The sequence below is a fragment of the Puma concolor genome, chromosome B3 (assembly GCF_028749965.1).
Source record: "Puma concolor isolate L17-30 chromosome B3, mPumCon1.1.hap2, whole genome shotgun sequence".
Lineage (NCBI taxonomy): Eukaryota > Metazoa > Chordata > Mammalia > Carnivora > Felidae > Puma > Puma concolor.
In genome coordinates, this window is record NC_141672.1 from 55,037,306 (window position 1) to 55,056,972 (window position 19,667).

Genomic DNA, 19,667 nt, shown 5'->3' on the forward strand with positions numbered 1-19,667 from the left:
CTTTTCTCTTTAGTCCAAATTTATTTCCTTTATAAAGGATATGTTGGTGAAGAAGAAATTATAGAATTTTAGCACTAAGAGAACCCAAGAGATCACTGAATATAAAGCCCTCACTTGTCAAATAAAATAAAGAAAAAAACTTGGTTACTGAAAGTGTGACTTATCCAAGGCCACAGTTTACCAGTGACAGCATGGGGATAAAAAGGTACAATGCTCAATTACCAAACCAATGTTTTACATAAACTATGCTATCTTCTTTTACTATATCCTGTTATGACTGTGTAATTCTTGAACTCTTCCATAGTGGCATTTGCCTATATGATTTCACATAATCCTCAAAACATCGAAAGATGAATAGGACAAGTATATTATTAATCCCTCAGAGGGAGTGATTTGTCAATGCAACATCACACAGCTGTAGGGACACCAGAACTCAGTGTCTCCTGATTCCATATTCCATGACCTTTACACCATCCTCAGGGCTCCGCCTACAATTAAATATGAGCCATAGAAATCCCCTAACTGAAGCTCCTATGCACCTATTTGAGCTACCAAATAAGAACTCAGTGTGTTCAACTGAACACCCCTTGTGCCTCAAATCTGCTCTTCTCTAATATTCATAATTTCAATAAAGAGCACCACTACCTAACTGCCCAGTGACCAAGAAACTGGTCAACACAAGAGTAATTCTTGGAATGCCTGGGTGGCCCAGTCAGTTAAGCGTCAGACTCTTGATTTCAACTCAGGTCATGATCTCGTGGTTTGTGGGATTGAGGTCTGCTTCAGATTCCATGCTGGTAGCGTGGAACCTACTTGGGATTCTCTCCCTCTCTGCACCTTTCCCATTCATGTGTGCATGTACACACTGGAGCTCTCACGCTGTCTCAAAATAAATAAACCTAAAAATAAATAAATAAATAAATAAATAATTCTTGCCTCCTTTCACCAACTACTGCTAATCCTACCTCCTAAACCCGCTGAATCCTTGTCCCTTTTCCCACTGCTGCCTTAAAGGCGCTAATCCTTTCTGGGGCTCCTGAAAAAAGACATACTGGTTCACTTGCCTTCAGTTTCTCACCCTTCAACTCTCAAACTCATTTAAACACAATGAGCAAAAAAATACAGAAAGAAACCTATTTATGAAACAAAAACATAAACAATGACTAATGAAAAGCATGGCTTTGTATAAATATGAAGTAACATTTATGAGTCAGGTATTTATATTTTAAGAGTTTTCCACATCCTGACAGTAGAAGAGTGAACTAAATAATAGCTGAGTTCCTTTATAGCCTTATAAACAAAAACATTTAAAAACACAAACCTGTTTTTTCTCTGTCCTTTTCCACAATCACACATATTCTTTCAAACATGCTCTGTAGGTACCGGATCTGGTCAATGAGTTTGTTCTTATTGATACTATTTAACATCTCAGACTGAGACCTCCTTTCTACCACCATGCGGTTACTCACAATGTAATCACAGCCATTTAGAGGACAGACCTCTACTTGAATGCCATGAACTGCTCTTAAGGAAGAAATTACTTCAGAACCAGAAGTGATTTCACAACTATCTACAAGAATACAAGTTCTTTGGCCTTCCTGTGGAAGTCTAAGAGAAGCATGTGTGCCAGCCAAATGTGGTCTTGAGTTGGAACAGTATGCCATTGATGTGCTAGAATCCTCCAGGGCACTACCAACCTGCAAAGGTGGAAAATATTGGTATCAGGTTAAATATATATTAGTGCCAAAAACTTCTAACACCTGAAGTTGATTTTTTCTTAGTGATAATATTATTTCCTTTTTTTTAACTTTTTTTCTTCCTTCAGTATGACCGAAGTGACTATCTACATGAAGGACCAAGCTACCACTTCACACCTAGTAGAATGGCTAAAATTAAAAACAAAATAAAACAGTAAAATAAACGTTGTTAGAATGTGAAAAAAACTGGAACATACATATCTGGTAGGAATGTAAAATAGTGCAGCCGCTGTGGAAAACTGGTGAGTCCTCAAAAGTTAAAGAGAATTACTGTATGACCCAGAAATTCCATTCCTAGGTATATACCAAAAAGACCTCAAAACAGACTCACATACTCATTTGCTAGTGTTCATTAACTTTGGAAAATTCTCAGCCATTGACTGTTTAAATACACTTTCTATCCTTTCCTCACTTATAGGATACAATCCTACAGTTCTTGGATGCTCCATTCTGTTTTTCACTCTGTGTGTTTCATATTGCGTCATTTCTACAGGCCTAGCTTTAAGTTTCTTGGTTCTTTCTGTGGCTGTATTAAGTCTATTGATGGGCTCATTAAAGATATTCTTCATCTGGGGCACCTGGGTGGGTCAGGTGGTTGAGCGTCCAACTCTTGCTTTCAGCTCAGGTCATGATCCCAGGGATCATGGTCTAGTCAAAGGTTGAGATGAGTTTGGGTTTACTGCTATGATTACCCTAGGTACAACCAGAGGCTTCAAACTCCCATAGTGTTATTTGGATTTAGGGTGGGACAAGGTTTGTCAGATGATTTTTCCAAATGTTCTCTCAGCTTTCGATCTTCTCTGTTTCCTTGTACCTTAGAGAGGTTCTTTCCTCATACTCTTGTCTTTCTCTCAGCAGTTGACTATTTTATGTTACTAAGTGCTTGCTAGCTAGTTGGAGGGAATGCTAGGTGCATGGGGTGGCATGGTGGCAGGGCAGGAGGAGAGGGTAAGTTCTATTCTCCTACTTCACTGAGCAGGACTTGTGTCTGTCAGTTCCCAAAACAGGACCTTTACAGTGATCCTGCCCTCCCTTCCCAGGGCTGGAGATAGCTAATGATCTAGGCCCAAGATGTTTTCATGCCTCTGTCTCAGGTACAGAACCTTTTTTAATTCTTGCCTTCCTCCATCTGTAAAGGGTCTTCTTCACCTAGGCCCTGAGGAATAGCTATAAGGTCTGCTGGTAATCCCCAGCAGCTTAAAGCTTTTTGTTCTATAGGGGAAATAGGGTAGAAGGAACCAGATGGGGTTTGTTGCCTTTTCCACAATAATTGCTGGTCACTTCCCCCAAGCCGTGGCATCAGCAAGGGAGGCTTTCTCTGATTCTCAGTCTTTCCTGTGAACACCCAATGAGTCTATGGAGAAGAGCCCTCAAATGGTTATTAACTCCCCTTTTGTCTGCAATTCCCAGGGGTTCTAAACTCTCATGCTAGTTCACTGCCTTTTGCAATTTATTAAAGGTTTAGCTCAATTCCTCTTACCAAATTATACAGAGCCCAGGAAATGTCCCAAATCAATAAGTCTCTCTTTGGAGACACTTGTCTTTCCTTAGAAATGAAACCAATTGGTTGTCCTACACCCTCAGCTCCATAATAGTTTCAGATAAAACCATGGTTCTGGAGACTATCCGGCTTTTTTTGTTGTTACTAGGATGGAAGAGCGCTCTTTCCAATTTTCTATATCCTAAGCTAGAGATAGAAATCCTAATCATTCAGAAAATAATCTTTAAAATAATTCAGTATTCAATTCCAAAAAGCAAAAAATAAATGTAGTAAAGGAAAAAATGGTACTAAAGAACAAAACAAAAGTACTGGAACTACTTAGTTATTTTGAAGTAAAAAATGGCTTCCTAAACATGACACTGAAGTTCAGGAACCGTAAAGAAAAAATTGAGACTGAATAAAAAAGTTACCTTTTCCTATGGCACAAACCACCATAAATAAACAAAAAGGCAAATGACTGACATAGAATACTGTTTGCAATATACATGACAAAATAGATGTCAACTTTTTTTTTATACATCTAACAGTTTTTTACAAGATAGTCTATTTTCTGTCTTCTCAAAACTACCTCAAATTCTTCCCCTCCTAATTTCAAGTGAGAAGAATCATACTACATGGAATCATAGGGTAACAGAAAAAAATTTAAAACACATTTCTGTAAAAATCTATGTGCCTTTTTTCACAGTCCCCAAAGTATTACTAGCCTGAATCCAGTTTTTAGTTAGAGCATGCCAACGTAGAAATGTAGCTAGTGCTTAGTGGTTTTCAAAGTACTGTTCATAGATCTTTCTCAACTTATAATAAGATTACCTCCCAATAAACCCATCATAAGTCAAAAAAATCATAAGTAGAAAATGCATTTAAAGTAACCTACCAAACATCATAGCTTAGCAAAGCCTAGCCTGCCTTAATTATGCTCAGGACACTTATAGTGGCCTGTAGCTGGGCAATCATCTGATATAAAGCCTATTTTATAAGAAAGTGTTGAATATCTCAGGTAATTTCCTGAATACTGTACTGAAAGTGAAAAACAGGATGGCTGTATGGGTACATAAAAGTTCTAAGTGTATCAGCTGTTTGCCCTTGTAACCATGTGACTGGGAACTGTGGCTGCCAACATGATGGGTATCATACGGCAAGTTGCTAGCTCAGGAGAAGATCAAAATTCAATATTTGAAGTATGGTTTCTACAGAATGCATATTGCTTTCATACCATCATAATGTCAAAAAATTGTAAGTTGAACCATCATGAATCTGGGACCATATTACCTACCTTGACCCTTGGGATTACTATCTTTATACTACAGTTGAGGATACTGAGGCTCAGAGAAATGAAGTAGCCTCTATTTCCCCAATCTATTACAAGACTTAACGTAGTCAACCTTATCCTAAGTATGTCTAGAAGAAATAACTTTGTGCAAAAAAGCCTGGGGACAATTTAAAACTGTAAACTTCTATTTAAGTGCCCCTGGGTCAACACTGAAGCATGTTGCTACAGCACAATGGCCTGAAACACCCGAATACTACAGAGAAATAGAAGGTTAGGTCTGGGTCTCACTCCAAGATGACAATCAAGGAAAGGAATCAGTTATATACAGGTAAGGGATTCCTGTTACTAAACCTTTAATTAACCCCTATTTAAACTCTTATTAAACTATAAGCCCCTAGAACTATAAACTCTTAAAAACTAAAAGTGGTTTTAGGGATGGATTATTTCAGCAATAATAAGACAAGGAGAAGCAGGAAACTGGAATACTTAGCCATTCTAAAAAGAGAAATTTAAACGAAGGAAATCAGGTAGTGTCCCTAACTCTTCTCCTCAATAAAGACAGTTACATATCTGAAGCCTTCAGTGGGGAAAAGAAAAGTTAATCTGTGGGGAATTAGTTCTGAGCATGTAATTTCTGTTAATTTTATCTTGTAGGAAGCCTATTTTCCTATCTCCTTTTCATAAAACTAGCAAGTTTCCTTACAGAGTTTTACTAAGAAAACTGTGATCACACTTAAAAAATTAAAACCTAAAGGCGCACCTGAGTGGCTCAGTTGGTTAAGCCTCTGACTCTTCATGTCTGCTCAGATCATGATCTCACAGTTTGTGGGTTCAAGCCTCACATAGGGCACTACACTGACAGTGGGCACTATGCTGACAGTGTGAAGCCTCCTTGGGATTCTGTCTCCCTCTCTCTGCCCCTCCCCCACCCTCTTTCTCTCAAAAATAAATAAATAAACATTAAAAAAATTAAAACCTACGCATCCTTATACAAATTATCAATGTAATTTAGCATGCTATTTTCTTGTTTGAAGAATTTCACCACTTACTAATTTTTGTTTGACCTAGTTATTTAATACAAAACACAAAAGAAAGCAAAACAACAGGGGCTCCTGGCTGGCTCAGTCAGAAGAGCATGTGACTCTGGACCTTGAGGTTGTGAGTTCAAGCCCCACATTGGATGCAGAGATTACTTTAAACAAATAAATAAATACACTTAAAAAGGCAAAACGACGAAAAAAAAACCCTTTCGGTAAACATAAGGCTTTTTCTCTAATTTGATTCATACCTTCAAATGAATTGGAAATTTTCTACAGTCCTTCTGTGAATCAACAGTAGGGAATGGTGGTGAAGTAGGTTCAATTTTATTACAGCTCCGAGTTTTGAAGTCTGAGACATCAGAAACTGCATCCTTTAAAGTGAGAGGTATCTGTCCTCTCTGCTTTGGTGACTGATTAACAGTTGGATCAGAATGGTCCTTGGACTGCAATGAAGACCCAAAAGGCACTCTATTGACACAATGGTCCTGCTGTTTGCTCTTATTAACAGTGCTTGGGTTAACCACAAGACTGGATTCTCTTTTATCATTTACATTGTTTTCTTCCTCACTCGAGTCACCGGGTAAAATAATTCTGGATAATTTTTTTTTTGAACGTGCACAATTTTGTCTCATCTCCATTTGTTTTAGCTTTACTGCACGTCTGGTTCTATAGTTTTTGCTCCCACTTGCAAGGCAATCTTCAGTTATTATGTTAAAATCAACACATACTTCTTCTTCACTTGATTGACTTTTATAAGACTCATCTTCATCAACACAAAAACTGTCTTCTAAATAGGTTTCATCTTGCTCAGGAATCTACAGTAAAAATACAAATTAGCATATTATAAATTTCTTTCATAAAATCAGTATGTATTTAACATTCTTTTAAGTACATGAAATCTTTATGATTATTTCACTTACTTCATTAATTCAGTCACTTGTGCTCAACTACCATAATACTGAGTATATGCTTTATGGAAAAAAATGGGGAGACTGGGGTTATAAAAAGAATGATTTACTCTCTAGAAATGTACAGTCTCTTGTAGGTAGCCAGAAAAATAAACAATTTATAAACAATGTGATAAGGGCTACATAACAAACACAATGGAAGTACAGACATACGAACATTACACCAAGCTGAATACTGGCAATTTATTAACAAAGAAGACTAATGTGAAAATGTTGTCCATAAATCAAAAATAATCTATAATTTTAGAAAATAACATCTTTATAAAAAATAATTTTCAAGACAAATAAAAGAATAAAAGAAAAAATAAGAATTAAAAATTTAACTCTTATGATTAAATTCCATTCACTTCTTTTAAATATTCTCCTAACTGGAAACCAATTCAACAGTATATTCTAATTAGCTCAAATTAAAGATAGGGTAATTTGATCAAATTAGGACTAAAAGGGATTCTGAGAATTCATTTAGTCCACCTTTCTGAGGCAGAGCAGAAATTATCCCAAATAGCTCTGACAGTTCAGTACTAGAAACAAAATGGAGACTTCATTAACAGGAACGTATCTCAACATTACCATCAGGAAATTCTCCACTGTATTTCTATAGTTCATACCTGCGAGAAAATATTTATGTTGTTATGCTTCTTACGGACCATTTTATACCGATTGTTCATCAGTGGACTACGCAAAGACTTCATGTAAATAGCTCTCATTTCAGAATCTGTATAAGATAGTAAGAATTTCAAGTAGCAGAATTATTTAAATGAAAACTAGTAGAGTATTTAACTTTGACTTATTCCAAATTCACATAATCCAAACCTGCAGAATTATTTTATACAAAAGATATTTAATGTATATCGAAACAAGTTTAAAAACAATTATTAAAAACCGTAAAGTTAGTTTTGCCTTCAAAATCAGACCATCTGGTTGCATGATTGTGACAATTCATTTAAGCTCTCTGCCTTAGCTCCGAAAATGAGTATTAAGGTAGTGTCTTTTCATGAAAAATAAATGTGTATGAAAATCTGAGGACTGTACTTGACTTACAGAAAGTACTAAATAAAACATAAGACATGCAGGCAAAAAAGAAAACATATGCTTAAAGACATCAAAAGACACAGCTAGGAGGTAAGGTCATTTCATAACTTGCTGTCAAGCAAAAACTGGGAAACACATGAGTTTCTATTTATGTGTACTTTCAGGGTTATAATCAGAGAGCAATTTTATTTTTGTCTCTCATTTTCCATTACATTTTTTGGAGTGATTAAATTAATCAACTTAGGTTATTTTCAAGGCTAACACTAATTTAATGACCGCACTTCTTGGAACAAGATGTATAATTTTTTCTTTGAATAATATTCCCCTTCCCTCCATTCCATAGCATAGCTATCAACTACTAGGTATCCTCCTGATTACCTATCCACTCCTTACTCATGCTAAATCCCTATAAACTTAGTGAGACTTTACTTCTAGTTTCTTATTTAGAAGGACTCAGGATCTAGGAGCTTTCAGAGACTTTTTTTGTTTTATAGATTTTTTTTTTGGTAGAATGTATATAAAATAAAATGCATCCTCCTTCAGGATACAATTCTGTCTTGACAAATGCATCATATGACAAACAATAATCTATTTGCTGTCCCTGCTGTTTTTACCTTTTCCCAAATGTCATACAAATGAAAAAAAAAAAAAAAAAAAAAACCTTTGAAATCCTACATATTTAAAAAAAAATTTTTTTAATGTTTATTTTTAGAGAGAGTGAGACACAGAGCATGAACAGGGAAGGGGCAGAGAGAGGAGACACAGAATCCGAAACAGGCTCCAGGCTCCAAGCTGTCAGCACAGAGCCCAATGCGAGGCTCAAACTCACAAACCATATGATCATGACCTGAGCCGAAGTCGAACACTTAACCAGGCATCCCTGAGTCACCCAGGCATCCCTGAAATCCTACATATTTTAAATGCACTATGTCTAAATGGAGTTTCAGGGATGTCTGGCTGGCTCAGTCAGAAGAGCATTTAACTCTTGATCTAGGGGTCGTGAGTTCAAGCCCCATACTCAGTGTAGAGATTAAAAAAATAACTTTTGAAAAATTAAAAAAATTAAAATGGAGTTTCAGATCTCCTTACTCCCTATCCTCAGGGCTCCACCTGTAGCCTAATATAAGACAGCAACAACTATGTCCTTCCTGTTGCCCAAACACACTGACTCCTTTTTTTCTCTCAAATCCATCAGGAAAACCTGGCAGCTCTAAGTATCCACAATCCAATCTTTCTGACCCTGGCACTGCTACCACATTGGTAAAAGACTGTATCATTCCTTAGATTACTGCAATGAGCTTGTAATTGGTCTCTTCTCCCACCTTTGCTCCCCTGAAGACCATTCTCAACAGTGAAGCTAGAGTGATACTACTAAAATAAGTCAGACCATGAGTTGGACATTGCTTGTTGCCTTTGCATCAATATTCCCCACCAGATTAATACCGCAAATCTTCAAAAGCCACTCTGTTAATGAACATTAAGGGCATAATACTAAGAAACCTTATTCTGCAAGTCATATCAGTATCAAGGGCATAGTACTGAGAACTTAAGTCTCTAAAACCTTTTTTTTTTTTTAATTTTTTTTAATTTTTTTTTTTTTTTTTTTTTAGTTTTTGAGAGAGAGCGTGAGCAGGGGAGGGGCAGAGACAGAAGGAGACACAGAACCTGAAGCATGCTCCAGGCTCTGAGCTGTCAGCACAGAGCCCAATATGGGTCTCAAACCTGAGAGTACAAGATCATGACCTGAGCTAAAGTTGGACGCTTAACCAACAGAGCCACCCAGGTGCCCCTAAAACCTTTTTTTCTCTCAAGTAGAGCTTGGGAAAATTTGCTGTCTTACAACATATCAGAGAGTACAGGAGCAAAATAAATGGCAAGATCTCTGAAAGATTAGAACACTGAAAATCTCACCAGAATCTTTCCTATTTCTATTACAGCCAATCCGACTCATCTGTAATTAATATATTTATATAAGATCTGCTCAAGCATTGTTTGGAGAGACTGTTTTCCAAAAGCAGATCTCTCTTACTTGGCAAATTTAATAAATTTAGGTTTGTATCTCACCTGTTTTTAACATTCAACATTGCTCAAGTCCTCATCTCCTTCTAATCTTTGATCAAATATCATCTTCTCAATGAAGCCTACCCCAATTACCTTATTTAAAGTTACACCATGTCCATTGTTAATACTGCTAGTTCCTCCCACTCCAAATCCTCATCTTACTCTTTTTTTCATTTTTATGTAAACTGTTGTGTATACTGTTTATCTCTTTCCATTCACATGGAAGCTTCATAAAGGCAAGGATTTTTGTCCACTGATACAGCTTTTTCAAGAACTTTACACAGTACCAGCACACAGTAGTCACTAACTACTTGTAAAATGAACATATGACACTGAGCCAACCAGGTCATTCTGGTAAGATCTGATCAAATTAGCAGAAGCCTATAAGCAACCAAGTCTAAAATAAAGCAAACATTACAGAATTTGAATGAAAGTGACCAAATATTTCAGACATACCAAATTTTCTTCCTTTATAACTCAAAGAACTTTAAAAACTAAAATATTTAAACATAATCACGTTAAAAGCACTGAAAACTAGAAGAAAAAGAAGCATCATTATATCATTTACCATTTATATCCTGTGAAAGTTGAGTTGCATCATTTAAGAAGTCAAGTAATGAGGAATCTTGTTCATTTTCTGACTGATCATTTTCATCTGATGAAACATACTCTGCCTCTCCTTGGGAAAGTTCTGCTTCGTCATCTAAAAACTTTCTAGCTGCAAGCTGTGACAAATTAGAAAACAAGGAAACACACTTAAGAAAATAATTTACTTTCTTACATAACTGGAAATAGTTTTGTAAAATGGATTTCTTGCCAATGCTTTAAAGAAAAAGAAAACTTCAAGAAGAAATGCCAAAGTAGCACACCTATTTAAATTTTCCTCTGCAAACTCTACTGTAAGTAAAACACAGTACAACTCAGCATGTCAGCTTGCTGGATGTTTCTTAATAAGCAGAGAGTTTCCCAAGTCTTCTGGCTAATTTTTGCCAGGAAAAATACTGCACCACAAAAAGGTTGATTACGAAAAGAAAAGGTGTAGTAGGGGTGCCTGGGTGGCTCAGTCGGTTAAGCGTCTGACTTTGGCTCGGGTCGTGATCTCATGGTTCGTGAATTCGAGTCCCGCATCAGGGTCTGTGCTGACCGCTCAGAGCCTGGAACCTGCTTCAGATTCTGTGTCTCCCTCTCTCTGCCCCTCCCCTGCCCTCACCCTTGCTCTCTCTTCTCTCCCTCTCATAAACATAAAAGGAAAAAAAAAAGGTGCTGAGGATTCTTTTCCAAGGATTTGAGTATCGCATAGACATAAGAAAAATGATGTACTGACTGTAAAAACAATCTAAAACTCAGATTTCTGTCTCTGTATTTTTTCAGTTTGAATCTTAAATTTTCACTAAAGTTTCTTCATTCAGTCATTCAAAATAACAAAGCACTGAAAGATAATTTCAAAACATAAAAAGAAACTAAACTATCACACCTTGAGATTTTAATTCCAGTAAAACAAGTAAAATTAGGGTGAAAATATTTTTAATTTTTGGATTTTTTCCTATAAAGACATTTTAACAAGAAATCTACTAATGTAAAACCTAATTTTTATTATTAATACATATGATATATGGGTGTATATATATATATTTAAATACACATACATATATATATATACATATATATATGTGTGTGTGTATATATATATATATATATATATATATAAATAAGAAAATGAAAAAAGTTTACCTTAAGGTGACTCTGTTTCTTTTGGACTTTGATGCCTCTGTTTGCATTCCTGTTATGAACCCTGAAGTCTTCTAACTGTGGATGTTGTTTGTGAAAATTGTCACTCTCATCACTAGATGAAAATTCTAACTGTAATAATTCAATAAATGTCTTGCATAAGAAAATATAATTGAATTGTATTTTAATGTATTTCTCACAGGTTTTTGCTTTTATTTTCTTTTTCTTTTTAAATAGTTGACCTAACATTTTTTGTTAGAAAAATAAAATACTCTCACAACTCAAAGCCATGTTAAAAATACATAATACTTAAGAATTTAAAAGTTAAGTGATGCTAAGTACTAAAACACTAAATTAGGTACTACTATAGTCTTCATTCAATTTAGTATACATCAAATGCATATGATGAATACTTATAGTTTTCATTTATCTCCTCTAGAAGATCCTAAAGGGCTGTACAAAAATTAATGAAGACTATAAATATAACTCTCAGAATCAGTCATCAACGTACAGCCCTTTCCAACCAAGAAATGACTAAAACCATGACAAATTTTGACAATGAGGCCTATCACTCTATCTCTTCAGAACAACATAAAACCAATCAAAAGAATCAAAAGTTTACCAAAATAATTTCAAATAACAGGAATAACTTTACTTTAAAATGGATTGATCACCAGCATTGTCAATATTTTAATTCATTTATGATGAGGCAGTCAGACATTCTAGTTAAGGTAGCAAGCTAAAGCAATTTTTCTAGTGAAGTGTTATAGGAGTATATACAAAATAAACATGAGCTTATAACATTTTTAATAATTTTGCAGTTTCTCCTAAATTGCACTAGAGAATTAAAATACACAATATTACCTAATCTCAGCTTTTAGTTATCAAACAGCTATAAACTGATAACAAATGAACATCATTAGCCTTCAGACCTGCCCTCTACCTAAACTGCAGATTCAGTCCTGCCAGACAATGCCTGCCAGACACTGTCACATCACTATTCCACAAAATCCTCAAACTCAAACATGCTCAACACTGAATTTGTCCTCTTTTTGCCTTCTCTCAATTTGTGAAACATATTCCAAACAGCCCTAGCCAAAAACCAGAGACTCATCTTGAACTCCTTCCTTTCCTTCTTTCACACCCATTCAGTAAGCAAATGAAAGAATAAGGCCTCCCAAAACTGACCCAAATTTTTCTGCAATTTTACTTCCTGGCACTCTTTGTCTTTACAATCCAGTAATAAAGAGATGCTATTTCCCTGCTTTGCGTCATTCATTAAGCTGCTAGCTTTCTTGGCAAGCCTTCCCACTGGCTTACTACCATATATGCTCTAAGGTATTTATATCTTCAAGAAACATTCCAGAACTCCTAAGGACTAAGCTAAAGACTTATAATTTTTTATCACTTATTAAAGAATTATATTGAAATTATCTGTTTACTTATCTGTCTCTCCTGTTAAGACTGTAGGTGACTTTAGACAATTCCAGGATATCACACTTATAGTAGTATCCTGAGCATCTTACACAGTAGATAGAGAGCAGATATTTAGTGAACTGAAGTGTACTGACTAAAGTAAGAATAGTTTTTAAAGAAGTATAAATTTGAAACAGAAATTCCAATTACATAGGAATTACTATTCTTGTGTTAACCATATACCTATTAGATCAAATACACCTACATTCACCTACACAAATATTTTTTTTGTAATATTTACTCTAAAATAATTTGAACTACTATACATTATCTATTATCTACTTACTCTGTTTACAGGAACTCTGCGCTTTTTCACAGCATGAAGTGGGGAAGCAACTTCCCCATTTTTCTCATCCTGGATAAAGTAGATAAATAGATAAAAAGTTTTAAAAAAAGACTTAAGTGGGGGCGGGGGAGATAGGAAGGAGGAAGCCTTTATATAATCACATTGTTGTCATTACTGACTCACCTGAGGGGATTCTAAAACATTTCCTTTTGTTTTTTTACTTTTTCTTCGGAAAATCTCATCATCTTCACTTTCACTGCTTGTTAATTGTTCATCTATAATTTATTAAAAAATGAATCTGGTCAATAGATTTAAGTTCATCCACAACTATCTATTTTATTGATTGGGTACATTATTTAATGTTAGTTGGTTTTTTTTTAATGTTTATTTTGAGAGACAGCATGCAAGCAGCGGAGGGACAGAGAGAGAGGGAGAGAGAATCCCAAGTAGGTTCCATGCAATGCAGCAAAGACCCCGATGTGGGGTTTGATGTCATGAACTATGAGATCATGACCTAAGCTGAAATCAAGAGTCAGACACTTAATTGACTGAGCCAGCCAGGTGCCCCTGATGGGTGCATTATTTAAAAAGAGTTTTTCAGAAGTTTGGCCAAAAAATCAGCATGAGACAGAAAAATAAAACAGAGCCAGTGAGGAAATTAAGAGGATAACTTTTGCTAATAACCACATATTTTACTAAAATAACATTTGCATAAATACATTTATATTGCCCATAGTTGGTAGTTAAATATAATGCTAGAAAAAGTTTTAATGAAAATCTGACATAAAGATAGGAAAAATGATCTCACCCATTAAGAGACTTAATATTAAAGTGTTAAAAGCAAATACTGGAGGCTCAAATGTAACATAAACTTGGTAAAAATATAAATGTCAGAGTATATCCAAAACTATGCAAAAGAGTTAATTTTTAAAAATTAAACATATTTCCAGACCTTAAATAAGTTTTCATCTTAAATGAAACATTCATAAATCATGTCCTTGACGCCAATGGGAATAACATAATCAAAGATTTACATCTCAATAGATGCAGAAAAAACATCTGACAAAACACAGCATCGTTTCTTGATAAAAACCCTTAAGAAAGCCAGAATAGAAGGAACATACCTCAAGATCATAAAGGCCATATACCAAAGAAAAACCCACAGCTAATATCATCCTCAATGGAGAAAAGCTGAGAGCTTTCCCCCTAAGATAAGGAACATGACAAGGTAGCCTCAGCAATCAGACAACACAAAGTAATAAAAGGCATCCAAACTGGCAAGGAGGAAGTCAAACTTTCACTCTTCACAGATGACATGATATTGGAAAACCCCAAAGACTACATCAAAAAACTACTAGAACTGATCCATGAATTCAGCAAAGTCACAGGATATAAAATCAATGTACAGAAATTGGGTGCATTTCTAAACACTAATAATAAAGCAGCAGAGAGAGAAATCAAGGAATCAATGCCATTTACAGATGCACCAATAAACATAAAATACCTAGGAATAAACCTAACCAAAGAGGTGAAAAATCTATACTGAAAACTATCAGAAAACTTATGAAAGAAATTCAAGAAGACATAAAAAAAAATGGAAAAACAATCCATGTTCATAGATTGGAATAACAAATATTGTTAAAATGTCAATACTACCCAAAGCAATCTACACATTCAATGCAATCACCTGTCTAAAGAACACCAGCATTCTCCACAGAGCTAGAACAAACAATCCCGAAATTTGTATGGAACCAGAAAAGACCCCAAATGCCCAAAGCAATCCTGAAAAAGAAAATCAAAGCTGGAACCATCACAATTCTGGATTTCAAGCTGTATTACAAAACTGTAATCATCAAGCCAGTATGGTACTGGCACAAAAACACTCAGATCAATGGAACAGAATAGAGAACCCAGTAATGGACTCAATAACGTATAGCCATCTAATCTTTGTCAAAGTAGGAAAGAATATTCAATGGAAAAAAGTTTCTTCAGCAAATGGCTGTTGGGAAAACTGGACAGTGATATGGAGCAGAATGAACCTGGAGCACTTTCTTACACCATACACAAAAATAAACTAAAAAAGGATGAAAGACCTAAACATAAGACAGGAAGCCATCAAAATCCTAGAGAAAGCAGGCAAAAACCTCTTTGACCTCGGCCACAGCAGCTTCTTCCTTGACATGTCTCTGGAGGCAAGGGAAATAAAAGCAAAAATGAACTATTGGGACTTCATTAAGATAAAAATCTTCTGCAAAGAGAAGGAAACAATCAGCAAAACTAAAAGGCAACCGACAGAATGGGAGAAGATATTTGCAAATGACATATCAAATAAAGGGTTAGTATCCAAAATCTATTAAGAACTTACCAAACTCAACACCCAAAAGACAAATAATCCAGTGAAGAAATGGGCAAAAGACATGAATAGACACTTTTCCAAAGAAGACATCCAGATGGCTAACAGACACACGAAAAGATGCTCAACATCATTCATTACCATGGAAATACAAATCAAAACCATAAGGAGATACCACCTCACGCTTGTCAGAATGGCTAAAATTAACAACTCAGACAGCAACAGATGTTGGCGAGGATGAGGAGAAATAAGAACCCTTTTGCATTGCTGGTGGGAATGCAAACTGGTGCAGTCACTCTGGAAAATAGTATGGAGGTTCCTCAAAAAATTAAAACTAAAACTACCCTAAGACTCAGCAATTACATTACTAGGTATTTATCCAAAGGATACAGCAGTGTTGATTTGAAGGGGCACATGCACCCCAATGTTTACAGCAGCACAATGGACAATAGCCAAAGTCTGGCAAGAGCCCAAATGTCCATTGACTGATGAATGGATAATGATGTGGTGTGTGTACATGTATGTATGTATATATATAATATATACATATATACACAATGGAATATTATTCAGTGATCAGAAAGAATGAAATCTTTCATTTACAACAATGTGGATGGAATGAGAGTGTATTATGTTAAGCAAAGTAAGTCAGTGAGAAAGACAAATATATGATTTCACTCACGTGAAATTTAAGAAACAAAACAGATGAACATAGGGAAGGGAAGCAAAAATAAGATAAAAACAGAGAGGGAGACAAACCATAGGAGACTCTTAAATACACAGAACAAACTAAAGGTTGCTGGTGGGGTGTTGGGGGGGGGGATGGGCTAAATGGACAATGGGCATTAAGGAGGACACTTGCTGGGATGAGCACCCAGTGTTATATATAAGTGGATGAATCACTAAATTCTCCTGAAATCATAATAATGATTTGTATGAAAAAAATAAGGAAAAAAAGAAAGAAGAAAGAAAGAAAGAAAGAAAGAGAAGGAAGGAAGGAAGGAAGGAAGGAAGGAAGGAAGGAAGGAAAGAAAGAAAGAAAGAAAGAAAGAAAGAAAGAAAGAAAGAAAGAAAGAAAGAGAAAAAATAAACATGGAAAGTAAAAAAAAAATTTCAGAGCAAACTCATTTTACCCTACGGCCTGCTACAATAATCTATACATAAGCTAGAATTGAGTTCTATCACAGTACTTAAATACTACTAAGTCATTTTAGTACCAAACATCTATCACTATATTTTCTAGTGTTCTACAAGTGTTTAGAATTAGATCACAGAAAGCCAGAGATTTCTCTGGAACTTCTGTGGTCTTATCTCAGTCCTCCAAATACAGTCTTGTTTCTCAACTTTTTTCAACTATTTTGCTATATGAATCATCTACTTTATACTGTTCTCTCCAAATATTACACTTCCTTTTCCTTTTGTTTTCATTTTATAACAACCAAATTCCCTATTATTTTCAACATATTCAAATTGTAAATATTCCTGAAGAGTCAAAATGAAAATCTACGTTAAGAAATCTACATTACCAATCTAACCCAGTCCACAATTCTGTCATCTTCTGAACCTCCTAAATATCCACTATCTTATTATTTATTTGGTAGTTATTTCCACAATTTACTATTATCTTTTCAAATGTATATGTCACACAATTGTTTGGGTTTTCCAGCCAAGGGGCAGGGGCCAAAGGGCAGGAATACCTTTCCCATGGCATGCATGCCATATATATATGCAGATAAAATACATCTTTTTTTAGTAAGCATCAACTTAAGAAATACATAATACATCAATGATCTCATTCAATACACCAAATATTGAAAAATTACATTTTCAAAAATTACAGAAGCTTATGTAAATTATCCTAGCAAGATTTATGTGTTTTATTAAGATGGAATCTTACCTTCAGCAAGATGACAAGATTGACGAAGACTGATTTGCTCCCTGCTTTTAGCCTTTTCTACAGAAAGTCCTGAATCATCAAAAGTTGAATTCAATATTTCTTTGAAACTTTGTAGATCTACTTTTCCCTTATTAGAATCTGGTGTCCTAGGCATTTCCTTTCTCTTCTTAGAAAATGAGTTCAACATGTTTGATTCAGAAAGTGGTGTACTCACAACTTTTTCTCCTACTGGCAAAGAAAATTGAGAATAACCAGGAGACATAAATTCTTTATTTTTTGCTGCACTCAGTGGAAATTGTGCAAAATTTGGACTCCACTTATCTTCACTTGATGGGAAAGTAATGGTTCTACTCGTAGAACTAGCAACATGATTTCGTGGTATTACTGCTTGATTTGAAGCATAATTTGCATCACTTATCTCCTTAATATCTAAACACCTTTCAGATAGATCTAAAAACTTATTATTTATACCTGATGTATGTTCTAATATTTCATCATCAGAATCTGGACCACAAAATCCTAAATCAAAAGTAACAGAGAATAAATCCTTAGAGCAGTCAAAAACATATTCATCACTCTTCAGGTTTTCCTCATGCACACCTCTCAAATCTTGATGAGATTTCCAACTATTAGTATCACAGATAATTTGATCTTGGGGTTCAGAATCATTGTCTAACAAAAGTTCATCAGAAATTAAGAACTGAGAGACCAGTGCCATTTCACTTACAGCAGTTTTGTCTGGCACACAAGAAAATTTATATTTATTGTTTGAGGGAGAAAGGCTCACATCATTAAACTCTGTATTAACATCTTTGAATAGTGGTAAACTCTCATCCTGATCAGTGAGCAGTATTGAGAGGCCGTTGCTATCCCTATAATTTTTCTTTTCAACTAAATACTTTGGAGGGCCTATGTTTATTTGAATATGACTGCTGGATACTAAATTTTCATTTATATTATCTTTATGTACTTCATCAACATAATCATCAGAAATTTTATCATTAGTTGCACTATAAAAGCAACTTTTTTCAAAAGAATGATTAATAGATTTAAGCGAATTCAATTCTAAATCCTGTTGAGAATTTACAGGTGAATATGACATCAGACGGGTAGATTTATCATTTTGTAAATACTCAGTGCAGGGTAGGAAAGGCAAATTATGAAGTTCAGAACCCTTAGCAATTTCATATTCCAAATTTGAGAGTCCAATGAGAGGTGGAGGAGAATGAGACAAAAATCTCTCTACATTAATTAGTACCTCTTCCGTTAATGAATGACAATTATAAAATCTGTCATCTATTCTAGTTATACAAAGTTCTTCCTCAAATGGAAGAAATAAGCTAGATGAAACATATTTCTCATCAATGAAACTGTTATAACCAGAATCTAAAAAATTTCCAACAAATGAACTAGATTTATTTGTGAATTGACCTTCCATCAATCCACGTGGCTGATGAACATTTTCACTGACAGCACATACGGTAGCAGCAACTTCATCTATATCTGAGGCCCTTTTATCATTTAGTACGTCTACCTGAAAAATATTTTCAACAGTAGCACCGCCATCAGTATCTAAAGAATCCATAACAACATCATTATTTTCTTTTTTAGGCTGATCTTTTTTCAATTCTTTAGAAGATTTTTTCTTTAAAGAAGCAATTTTAATAGGTTTGATTTCAGTTTGTTTAAAAATTTCAGCACATTCTTCATCAGATTCTGCCACTGAGAATGAACTGTCTTGATTTATATTCCTTGAAAATGATGATTTCTTGTTACTAGTAAAGGTGCCATTGGCAAGAGGATTGTATCCATTCTTGGAAGCACGAAATGTTGAACTAACATCTTCCATTTGTAAATAAGATATAATTTCTGATTCATAGCTGCATTTTCCCTAGGAAATCGGAAAATGAAAAAGTCACAAGAAAACAAAAGAGCCAATACTAAACGAGTTTACTTTATGTTATTTTCCAAACAGTATTACATTATTCAAATAATTTTCTCTTATAACTTAAAAATTATTCTAATAAATCAAACAAAATTATAAATGACACTACTGTATAATTATCATAAATTATCTTTAATCAGTCAATATTTTTGCATCCTCAAAATTTAATACATGGAAGACCCACAATAACTCTTTGTAGAAAGAACAAATTTAATAAACACGTAAGATTATAAACACTAAGTTTTTCACTTCTAACATTTAATTGAGCAACTATTCTAATTTCCTAAAAAAATCGATATTTAAGTAATTAATGTATATAAATGCAAACCATATATATGTATGTTAAATTTACT

At 34.8% G+C, this 19,667-nt stretch overlaps 1 protein-coding gene across 2 annotated transcripts in view; it reads right to left on the reverse strand.

Annotated features, from left to right (window-relative positions):
- FANCM (FA complementation group M) overlaps nucleotides 1–19,667 on the reverse strand; it is a 65,398-nt gene that overhangs the window by 1,752 nt on the left and 43,979 nt on the right. Inside the window, exons 14-21 of one of the 2 annotated variants that reach the window (XM_086709830.1) lie at nucleotides 17,370–19,260; nucleotides 13,303–13,394; nucleotides 13,120–13,188; nucleotides 11,361–11,435; nucleotides 10,198–10,354; nucleotides 7,145–7,251; nucleotides 5,817–6,383; nucleotides 1,322–1,697 (exon numbers count right to left, since the gene is read on the reverse strand). In XM_086709830.1, the coding sequence (XP_086565956.1) occupies nucleotides 1,322–1,697; nucleotides 5,817–6,383; nucleotides 7,145–7,251; nucleotides 10,198–10,354; nucleotides 11,361–11,435; nucleotides 13,120–13,188; nucleotides 13,303–13,394; nucleotides 17,370–19,260 (3,334 nt within the window). Of the gene's footprint in view, nucleotides 1–1,321; nucleotides 1,698–5,816; nucleotides 6,384–7,144; nucleotides 7,252–10,197; nucleotides 10,355–11,360; nucleotides 11,490–13,119; nucleotides 13,189–13,302; nucleotides 13,395–17,369; nucleotides 19,261–19,667 lie in introns of both variants that reach the window. The other variant, XM_086709828.1, reaches the window with a different exon arrangement.